Source organism: Typopeltis vanoorti, chromosome 16 (assembly GCF_054136105.1).
Source record: "Typopeltis vanoorti isolate ZY-2024b chromosome 16, IOZ_Tvanoo_1.0, whole genome shotgun sequence".
Lineage (NCBI taxonomy): Eukaryota > Metazoa > Arthropoda > Arachnida > Uropygi > Thelyphonidae > Typopeltis > Typopeltis vanoorti.
Window position 1 is genome coordinate 25,142,951 of NC_143564.1, and position 12,022 is coordinate 25,154,972.

General features: G+C 40.4%; 1 protein-coding gene across 1 annotated transcript in view; it reads right to left on the reverse strand.

Moving 5' to 3' along the window:
- Dhc98D (Dynein heavy chain at 89D) overlaps positions 1-12,022 on the reverse strand; it is a 1,285,966-nt gene that overhangs the window by 433,830 nt on the left and 840,114 nt on the right. Inside the window, exon 44 of the mRNA XM_090406627.1 lies at positions 804-1,001. Coding sequence (XP_090262753.1) covers positions 804-1,001 — 198 coding nt within the window. The remainder of the gene's footprint in view (positions 1-803; positions 1,002-12,022) is intronic.

A 12,022-nucleotide genomic window follows, 5' to 3' on the forward strand; every position in this document is an offset into this window, starting at 1 on the left:
GTGTAAGGTTTGAAATTTGGTAAGCAAAGATGGGATGCAAAGTATACACTTGCAGAGAAACTTTAAAGAAAGTAGAGGAGATGAGAGATCTGGGTGTGGTGGTGGTGGACAAGAACCTGAAATTCAGGAGCCACATTGCACAGTTTGTGAAGATATCACATCAGATAATGGCAATGATGCAGAGGACCCTGACATGCAGAAATAAAGAGGTTATGATGCCACTGTATAAGGCCTCATATGGATTGTTGTGCACAGATTTGGTCATCAGGTTTTCGTGGTGACAAGGATATGTTATAAAGGGTCCAGAGAAGATTCACAAAGGTTGTCAGTGGTATTTGGAATGGGGGAATATGAGGATAGATTGAGAGAATGTTAATTTCAAAGCCTTATGAATAGGAGGAAGAGGGGGGGATATGATTGAGACATAAACTAATCAGGGGTTGTTATCAGGTCGACATGGAAAAGATTTTTCATAGAATGGGAGAGGGGAGTAGAACAAGAGGCCATTGCTGGTAACTGTATAAGGAGGGTGTAAACTGAGGAGTGAGGGAGTAGGTTCTGAGGGAGTGGAATGCATTGCCTGAGTGTGTTGTGAATGTAGGCACATTGAATCAGTTTAAGGCATGGTTGGATGAGCTTTATGTACAACAGTGTGTAACTTCTATGATGAGTCTGACTTCATGGAGTCAGATACTAATAATAAAAGGTAATAATAATAATATTAATACTACCATATTTTCTGGAATACAAGGAAATAGTATAATTATTGCTCAACAATAATAAATAATAATGATGATGGTGACCTGTTCAGTATTAAATGCATCTCTTTCCTTGAGAAGCTGTAGGTAGTTATTGATAAAATCCAAATAGCTTTTGGGGCTAACAAAGTTAAGTCTCCGTAGTTGTTGCTGAAACTTTACACTATAATCAGATACTGTCTGATGAACTCTCACAATATGATTTATCACCAAATCTTTGTATTTCTCTGGAATTTGTTGATTCTAAAAAAGTAAAAAAAAGGTGCATTTAATAATATTCATTACCATATTAATAATATTTAATTTTTAATTAAAATAATTCACAACCCGCATATATGAAAAAAACAACAACAACTCTGAGTTCATTGCCAATGAAGTGAAGTAACCAATGGGAGAAAAATTCAACGGTATAACAAAAAGTGTATAAAAAACTCCTGGTGAGCATCTATTGGGACTTGACACAAGTAGCCTAATAGCAGTTGGACAGAAGATGGTCTTAGAATATCAGTCTCCCAAATTTTTGGGAAACATTTACCCATTCTGATGTAATTTGGGTAAAATTACCCCAAAACACACCAACTTGCATGCACTCAATAACTCTCAGATGTGCCCAGGGATGACATTATCTCTTAGGGGAATTATAATTATAATGTGTGTGTGTGGTGTACAATGAAATAATGTGAATTAACACCAATGCAGAGATTTATATCTGATATATTTTGAACACAGCAACAAAACCATAGCTACCAAAAAAGAAACTAACCAAGTCATTCTCAGATATGCATGACAAGCTATGATAATTAAAATTTTATTTAAATTTTTTTATATAATTTGTGTGCGTGCACACACACACACACACACACACACACACACACACACACACACACACACACACACACACACACACACACACACACACACACAGGTGCTTAACTCACAGCTTAAAGCTAAATGTCAAGGACTGACTGGAAGATTTCTGTGAGGAATATTTACTGATATCTGTTATGGTCAGGCCCTGTTATGGACCAGGGAAGAAGAATGCATACATACTACACACATCACAGAGTTGTAGGTGAACAACGACCAAAGTTTTGGACATGCTTACATTAGTATATGAGAAAGATGCATTAAATGAAGAGAGGATATTGTCAGGTGATATAATACACACTGCTTATACATAACCAAAGCCTATCAGAATGTACAATGTTATCTCCTTCTGATATCCTTTCACCGATTAAGGTAATAATGTAAGCAAAATTTCTTTAAATATAATGATATTTATGAACAGATTTTTGATCTTCTCATGGGCCAAAACTATACTGATGCTTGATGAGCTTTTTGTCATTCAAATGAAAACAGAATTCTTATCACTCCCCTCCCCTTGTAAATTCTTACTACAGTAGATATGTCAATGATGTGTTTATGTATCAGTAACAAGAATGCACTACAAAAACTAATTATTTCTTTAAACCCCTTTAGCCACAGACTAAAATTATCTGTCAAGAAGAAGAAGAAGATATGTGTATAAATTTCTTAAATTTCACAATCACCAGATCTGACCATTATATTAGCATCAGAGTATATCATTAAACCCACCAACATGGGAAACTACTTACATATACCCATCTTCAACCACTTCTTAAAACCAAGAAATATCATACCTAAAAGAAATCTTTTTTTATCACCAACATTCTCAAAAATTAGCAGATTATGATATTTATGCAGCCTTAAATCATATTCCCAAAGCAATTTATTCAAATCGTTACAAAGCTGTCAAACACATATTCAAAATTTCTAATTACAGACTTGTTTTTGCCACAAGCAACAGACTACAGAATTTATTATTATTAAAGATTCATCTACAAGTCCATTTGTCATACACACAGCTCATCATACCTTACCTTAAACACATTCAAATTCTCTGCAGACACAACACTCTAAGGCAAGGCATTCATAATTCTGCAGTTAGACATGCAAAAAACCTGCTTTGCACTCCCTTTTTCACACCCATCTTACACAGCTTCCAGGGATGACTTCTTGTTGATCCCACATTTTATGAAAAACCTCTTCAACATTGATCCAGTAAAATCCCTTACCAACTTGTATGTCTCTATCATATCACCTTTCATCCTATCAACTAGACTCTATAAATTGCATCTTCTCAACCTTTCCTCATATTCAAATTTCCAGAGATCAGACTACCTTAGTAAATCACCTCTGGACCATTTCTAACATCTCTTCATTTTTCAAAAGAAAACCAGGTGACCAAATCTGTGCGCAGTAGTCCATGTCTAGCCTAATCAGAGCCTCAAAAATCAAGTCAGTGTCCTCTGCATCATTCCTAGAATTCTTTGTGTTGTCCTCATAATTTTGGCAATGTGTCCCCTAAATTTCAGATCCTTAACCACTATCATCCCCAAGATCTCTTATTTCCTCCACCTCCAACAATATATCCCAACCAAGAGTAAATTTTACATCACATCTTTGTTTCCCAAATTTTAAAACCTTACATTTTGCAACATTGAACTTTCATCCACAATTCACTCAATCTTCAATTCTTCTTGTAAGGCCAGAACATCTGCTCTACTCCTCATAGTTTGTCCCAACTTTGCATCATCATCATCTGCAGACAACTGAATATCCCTATCCAAATCTTCCCCAATATTATTAACATACAAGTTAAACAGCAATGGCCCTAAAACAGACCTCTAAGGCACACCATTAGTGACATTCCTCTTCTGGGATATTGCTCACCCATAAACAACTTGATGAAACCTATCAGATAGCCAATCTCCACTCCAAGGCACTAGTATAATATCCTTGCCTATCTACTCTGGTTTTGACCATCAACTTATCATGCAGCAATCTATTAAAAGCCTAATGCAAAATCTAAGTGCAGCACAGTGTATCCATTGCCTCAAGGGCTCGCTTTAGTGAGTACGGGCATGGCAAACCCGAGGTACCTGATGCTGGACCATGCCTTACTTCATGTAATATATATCTGTTATATTATTCTGTAGACTGGTCCCTCCTCTTCTTTCTTTGCTTCTTTCTCCTCTCCTTGCTCCTTCCCCCTGATGCTATTAGAGTATTCGAGGGCTAGGGGTGAGTCTTTCCTATCTTGCTAAGTCATTTCGTCTTATGCAGCCACCGAAGGAGGCAAGCTAGCCTCAATAGGTGCCGGTCCCAAGCCCGGATAAATGCGAGGGTTGATGTCAGGAAGGGCATCCGGTCGTAAAACTTCAGTGCCAACTCAAACTATGATTATGAGTAGAAGAGAAAATGATATAAGGGCTAGGGCATACCCCTTAAGCGACGCGCAGCCACATCGCCCTACAGCTGTGAGAAGTGGACGAGGGCTACCGCATCAAGGGCGGGTGCGGTTAAAGAAGCGAGCCCAGCAGGTGGAGAGGATGTTGCGAGTGGGAACACTGAATGCTGGAAGCATGACTGGAAGGGGAAGAGAGGTGGCAGACATGATGAGGAAGAGGAAGTTGGACATTTTATGTGTGCAGGAGACAAAGTGGAAAGGGGGAAAGGCAAAGGAACTGGGAGATGGATATAAATTGTTCTACTCTGGAGCGAATAACGAGGGAAGAAATGGTGTAGGAATTGTGGTGTGTGGCAGAATGAAGGGTGAAGTACTGGACGTGGGTAGAAGGAACAACAGGATCATGCGAATGAAACTGGGTCTTGGAGAAGAGTGGGTGGTCGTATTATGTGTATATGCCCCGCAAGTTGGTTGTACAGCAGAGGAAAAAGATGAGTTCTGGAACGTGTTAGATGAAGAAATGAGGGAATTGGAAGAAAATGAGATGGTGATTGTCGGAGGAGACTTGAACGGGCACATAGGAAGACAGAATAGAGACTGTGAAAGGGTGCATGGTGGCCACGGAGTGGGAGTGATGAACCAGGAAGGAGAGAGGGTTGTGGACTTTGCAGTAGCGTTTGATCTGGCAATTGTGAACTCGTTTTTCTTCAAGAGGGAAGAACATATGATAACATTTAGAAGTGGTAACAACAGCTCACAAATTGACTACATTTTGACTAGAAGAAAACATCTTAAGTTTGTGACAAATTGTAAGGTAATTCCAACAGATCAGGTAGCACAACAACACCAACTGCTGTGCGCAGACTTTAAATTAAGATCGAAGATAAGAACTTCTGGTTGCCATGGGATGAAGACAATTAAGTGGTTTCGCTTAAAAGAAGAGAGTGTGAGGAATCATTTTAGGGAGAGAGTGTTAGAGAGGATTTCGGATGGAGTGGAAAGTGTACAAGATTGGTGGAAACATAATTCAAAAGTAATCCTGAGCTGTGCAATCGAGGTGCTTGGTGAGACATCTGGAAAGATTAGAGACCAGAAGGAGGGTTGGTGGTGGAATAATGATGTACAAGTGGCAGTGACAGCTAAGAGGAAGGCAAAGCAGAAGTGGGATGAGTCAAGAGTGGAAGAGGACAGAGAGGTGTACAAAGAGAGAAAGCAAGAAGCCAAGAGAGTTGTGGCACAGACGAAGGCCATGGCATATAAAGATCTGTATGATCAATTAGAAACAAAGGAAGGACAGAGAAAAATTTACCAACTAGCGAAATGTAGAAATAAAGCAGCTAAGGACATCTTACATGTGAGGCAGATCAAAGATGCTGAAGGAAGAGTATTATGGAGGGATGTGGACATAAGAAACAGATGGAAAATATACTTTGAGGGACTTCTGAATGAGGAAAATGCAAGGACTCACAGAGGAGATGGGCAGCCTTCTGAGGGGATGGTGCAGAACATCAGTAGAATGGAAGTGACGGAGGCCATGAAGAGGATGAGGAATGGAAAAGCGGTGGGCCCCGACAGAATTCCAGTGGAGGCATGGAAGGCACTGGGGGAAGAGGGAATTGACCTGCTGTGGGACCTGTTCATGAAAGTTTGCCAACAGGAAAATATACCCGAGGAATGGAGGGAGAGTACTCTTGTTCCCATCAACAAGGGTAAAGGGGATGCACAAGACTGTAAAAATTACAGAGGAATAAAGTTGATGTCCCACACAATGAAGATCCTAGAAAGGGTTCTGGATGGTAGATTGAGGGAGGAGGTGGAGATTGCAAAGGAACAATTTGGCTTCATGCCTGGAAGATCAACAACAGATGCTATCTTTGGGTTACGGCAGATGATGGAAAAATATCGAGAGAAACAAAGGGAGCTACATCTGGTATTTATTGATCTGGAGAAAGCATACGATAGAGTGCCAAGGCAAGAAGTCTGGAGGTGTCTGAGGGAGAAGAAGGTGCCGGAGAAATATGTCAGGTTGGTGCAGGAAATGTACAGAAATGAAAAGACAAGTGTTCGGACCTGTTTGGGACAGACAGAAAGTTTTCAAGTAACAGTTGGCTTGCATCAAGGGTCAGCATTAAGTCCATTTCTGTTTAATAATGTGATGGAGGTGGTAACAGAGGAGGTGAGAGAAGATGCACCTTGGACAATGTTGTATGCAGATGACATCTTGCTGTGTGTAGATTCAAGAGAAGAAGCGGAAACTAAACTGGAAAGATGGAGAAAAGTACTGGAAGAGAGAGGTATGAGACTGAGCAGAAGTAAGACAGAGTATATGTGTTGCGCAGTGGGCGGTGGCCACGAGACAGACCTGGAGCTGGAAGGAAATGTCATCAGGAAGGTGAGAGACTTTAGATACTTAGGTTCGACAGTGGAAGAAGATGGAGGAGGTGAGAAGGAAGTGGGATGCAGGATACAAGCAGGTTGGAGGAACTGGAGGGAGATGGCTGGAGTGTTATGTGATAAGAGGGTGCCGATCAATCTGAAAGGCAAAATTTATAGGACAGTAGTGAGGCCAGCTATGACATATGCTATAGAAACTGTGGCCCTGAGGAAAAATAACATTAGCAGGATGGAAGTAGCAGAGATGAGAATGCTTAGGGGGATGTGCGGTGTGACCAGAAAGGATCATCTGAGAAATGACTATGTCAGGGGAACAGTGAAAGTTACGAACTTAGGAGCGAAAATACAGGAGGCAAGGTTGAAATGGTTTGGTCATGTGATGAGGATGGAGGACGAATATGTGGAAAGAAGGGTCATGCAGATGGATGTGCAAGGAAGGCGGAAGCGTGGGCGGCCAAAGAAGAGATGGAGAGAGCTGGTAGAAGAGGACTTGAAGATGAAGAACTTGGATGTGGTGACAGCCCAAGACAGGAAGGTGTGGAGGAGACTCATAATAAACAGTGACCCCACTTAAGTGGGAGAAGCTGCAGAAGAAGAAGAAGAAGAAGAAGAAGATTATTATTATTATTCAGGCCTCCAAGGAGTCAAAAGACTCATCGAGGGAGGTCCTTCCTAAGACATAAAGTCTGTCAAGACTCATTGAGGGGAGGTCCCCCCCCGAGAAACACAAAGTCTATCATACCACTCTTTAAACTCACTGACCGTTCTCGCTCCCACCACTCTATCAGGCAATGCATTCCACGGCTCAACCACCCTCCACACAAAGAAATCACTCCTTACCCTATTGCACACAGTTTCCTTTCGTAACTTCCAGGGATGGCCTCTAGTCATCACTCCTTCCCGCTGTTCAACCAAGCGAAAGAACTCCCCAGTGTCAACGATGTAACCACCTCTCAACAGTTTAAAAGTCTCAATCATATCACCTCTCCTTCTTCTATCCACCAAACTCTGCAGTCCACATTCTCTCAGCCGATCCTCATAACTATCCTTGTACAGTCCTGAAACCATCTTTGTCATCCGTCTTTGTATCCTTTCCACAGTTAATTTATCCCCTTCAAATCCTCGGGACCAAATCTGAGAACAATAGTCCAGTGTGGTCTGATCAGAGACTTATACAACGGAATGATAACCCTCTTATCTCTGCAGGTCAGTGTCCTTCTCATAACAGCAGCAGTCCTCTGTGATACCTTCACCACCTTTGCAATATGTCCCCTAAACTTCAGGTTTCTATCAATCATCAACCCCAGATCTCTTGTCTACCCTACTTCCTCCAGTATAACTCCTCCCATAGAGTATGCAGCATCCCATCGATCGATGTTTTCCAAACCTCAAGACATTACATTTTGCTGCATTAAACTGAAAGCCCCATTCATTTGCCCATCTATCTAGCTTATTCAAATTCTCTTGCAGGGCTACCACATCTGCACTATTACTAATAATCCTTCCCAGCTTTCCATCATCCGCAAACAACTGAATATCCCCCTGCAATCCACTGGCTATGTCATTGATATAAAGGTTAAACAATATAGGTCCTAGTACTGAGCCCTGTGGGACCCCACTTGTAACCCTCTGCCTCTTGGAAACTGCTCCACCATACACAACTCTCTGATACCTATCAGACAGCCAATCCCGAATCCAGTTGACCAATCTGACATCCAGATCCATGTGCTGCAACTTAAATATCAGCTTATCATGTGGCACCCTGTCAAATGCGTTTTGCCAAGTCTAAGAAAATTGCAGTATATGCCTTTCCCTCATCTAATGTTCTTGTAACTTTATTATAAAAGGCTAGCATATTGCTAAAACAAGAGCGTCCTTTCACAAATCCATGTTGATTCTCACATATAACATTACCCTCATCTGCCCAATGCTGTATACGGTCCCTCACTACTTTCTCCAAGATCTTAACAACTACTGATGACACACAGACTGGCCTATAATTAGACACTTCCAGTCTGTTACCACTCTTATGCAATGGCACTATCTTACCTTCCTTCCATTACCTGGGCACCTTTGCCAAAGCCAGACTTTCACTGAAAAGCCACGTTAAAGGCACTGTCAATTCCCTAGCACATTCTCTCAAAACTCATGGTGAAATACCATCCAGTCCCACAGCTTTACTGACATCCAGAGTACTCAGTATCTGAAACACACTCTCCTCCTGTACCTCCTGACCTCGAACCAGTCCTATCCCTCTAGCATTAAAACTGACTCCTCTAGGATGAAATACTCCAATAAAGTGTTCATTGAACAATTCCACTATGTCCTCTGCATCAGTCACTCTATTCCCATTTTTATCTCACAATATCATTCTTCCACAGTCATTTCTCCTCCTACTGGCCACATAGCTAAAAAATTCCCTAGGATTTTCTTTGGATCTTAGGGCCAATCTCCTCTCATATTCCAGTTTCGCTTTCCTTACCACACTAGTCACTCTTCTGGCCTGTGTCTTATATTCTTCATGCATCTTCTCTTCACCTATCTCCTTATATCTCTTCCATAGCCTCTTTTTCGCATGCAATTCCTGTTTAATATTGTTTGTCATCCACTTTACTCCAAATTGCGTCCTCTTCTTCACTCGTGGTATACAACTTACCATTGCTGATAACAAATATTCTTTCACCGGGATATCACACACTAGTGATATCCCGGCCTTCCAATTCCTCCCTCCATGAAACTTCCCCAAGTTGACGTCTAAGACTATTATAATCACCTGCCTTATAATTCCACATAAGTTCCCGTCTCTTTGATACTCCTGCATGTCTATTCATTTTCCAAGTCAACACCATATGGTCACTCTCTCCAACTGGTGGGAGAGAGGTCAACTCAGTTATTATCAACTCTTCTGATGCTATAACCAAATCCAAAACTTTTGAACCTCTTGTTCCCTCTGTTACATGTTGCCTAAGACATTTGTCCCTCAAGAATTCTAGAAATTCCATTCCCCTATTGCTATATGCATCTTCCTCTCTCCAATTTATACTACTGAAGTTAAAATCTCCCATAACAATCATTCTTCTTGCACTTGCCAAACTTAGCTGTCTAAACATCTCCTGGTCCCCATCCTCTGTGCTCCTGGGTCTGTAGCAACACCCCACTAAATATCCTGTCTTGCCTACCTCACACCATATGCTCTCAAAATCATTTGTCTCACTTCCTTCCAAATTCTCCACTCTTAGAGGACATAGGTCATCACTTATCATAAGCAGTACCCCACCACCACGCTTTCCCCTCCTATCCTGACGAAAAATGCTATACCCAGCGACTTCTATTCCTGTTGTTATATCCCCTTCTGTCAACCACGTCTCAGTGATCGCAATAATTTTTGGCCAGGCTGATGCTATCTGCGCCACCAATTCCTCTCCCTTATTCTGGATACTCCTGGCATTAATATAAAGCATATAAATGCCATTGTTTCTATACCCAGAATTATCCCTTCTAGACTCCACTGGGCTCAGTGTTACCTGACATTGTCTCCCTTCTCCCAAATATCCATTCCCACAAGAGGCCACTCCTGCTATCATCCTCCCTGGGACAAGTAAGTAGATTACTCAAACATGATTTCCGTTTAGTTTATTCATGCTGTCCATCAAAGATAATACCTGCTGTCAACCCAATACTGGATTCAGGATCCTGATTCTCACCAGTCTTTCCAACACTTTAAGTACAACACCTGACACAGCTAGCTGCATTTTGAAAGAATTACATAGGATTTTTTTTTTTTTTTTTTGGCTACATTAGTTAACTGCTGCTCATACTTAGTTTTGCTACTCTTACCAATCAAGTCAATCTGCATACCTATTCTTTGTAATTAATCTCTTCATTCATCCATTTCAGACTTACCTTATTTAACTTTCTGACCCTTGGAATACAATTAGACTTAGTTTAATTATTTAGTTTAATTCTCATGGAATTGATTATTACCAATGCTTTTATGTTGCCTCCATAATGCCATTTTTCTCAGTATCACATGCTTAATCTCTTCATTCATCCATTTCAGACTTACCTTATTTAACTTTCTGACCCTTGGAATACAATTAGACATTACTTCTACTAGAGAGTTCTTGAATATCACCAAGCACCAATGATCTCATTTCTAGCTAACTCCTCATTTCATGCTACACCTGCAAGCTGTCTCCTGAGCTTCTCCTAATCACCAACCTTGTAGTTCCACATATACCCTTTCCTCACATAGGTCTTCACAGTGCTGACAACCACTCAAGTAATCACTGCATGGTCACTCTCACCAAATGGAGGGAGATTTGACACCTCATTTATAATAATATCCTTTCATGAGATAATCAAACCTAAGATCCTCAATCTTCGTGTGCCATCTATTATATACTGCCTGAGGTAGTTGTCCCTCAAAAACTTGAGAAACTCATTTTGTTTACTTCCAGTTGCTATCTCAATATCTCAATTTATTTTGCAATAAATAAAATCACCTGCAATGATCACCCTTTTCTTATTTGCTTGGCTAATTTGATAATACATTTCATGGTTACTACCATCCATATTACCAGGTCTATAACAACATCTGACTATGTATTTTATTCTGTTCACCTCTATCTCACACCATACGGCCTCATAACCACTGGCATTATTTCCCTCTTGCATCTCTACATTGTATGAACATAACTCATTTTCTATCAATAGCACTCCCTCTTCCTTTTTACTCATTCTATCTTCATGAAATCTCCATTCCTGTCAGGATGTTGTCCTCATCTAACCATGCCTCTCTTATTCTAATAATTATTTGGGTGACCAGACTTAATCAATGCAACCATTTCATTTGCCTTGTTTCTTATACTTCTAGCATTTGTATATAAACATTAAAGCTCATTCCTGGATGTATAGCACGTTTCTCTGATACTACTTATTAGATGTGACTTCTCCATATTAACTCGAGCCATTTCCTTTTCTTCTTATTCATCTTAGAACCTTCTTCAAATCCAACTGTTTCCCCTTGATCCCACGTCATTCTTTTTTCTGTTTGTCTATGCATGTATTCATATCTTGGAGCATCAACCCTTCTCATGCTATGTTCCCCCTGTCCACCTTGAGTCTCTCTCTCTCTCTCTCTCTTTCCCTGTTTGTCTTGCACACTTGTTTTCTTATTCTCTATACTCATACTACCCACTTCTTCATTCATAACCACCATTTTTTAATCTCTCCTTATTTACTCTCCTGCTCTTTCACATCACTTCTTACTTCATCCAATTCATTTTCTGCACTCATTTCTCTATCTTCTGCAGCACTCTCTTCAAATAACCTCACAGTGAAACCATTCAAATGATTTCACTGTGAGGTTATTAAGATATTGTGAGGTATATAAGAGTCCATCACTCTTATACAGTTTAATTCATCCATCAAACTCATTCCATACATTAACAAACTGCACTCCTTTCTCCTCACACATTTCTCCTAACATATTATTCTACAATCTTCGCTCTGCACATCATTTCATTACTGTAATACCTGGGCAACACACTGACTATCTTTCCTATAACACTATTATTTTTTATTCTTCTCAACAACC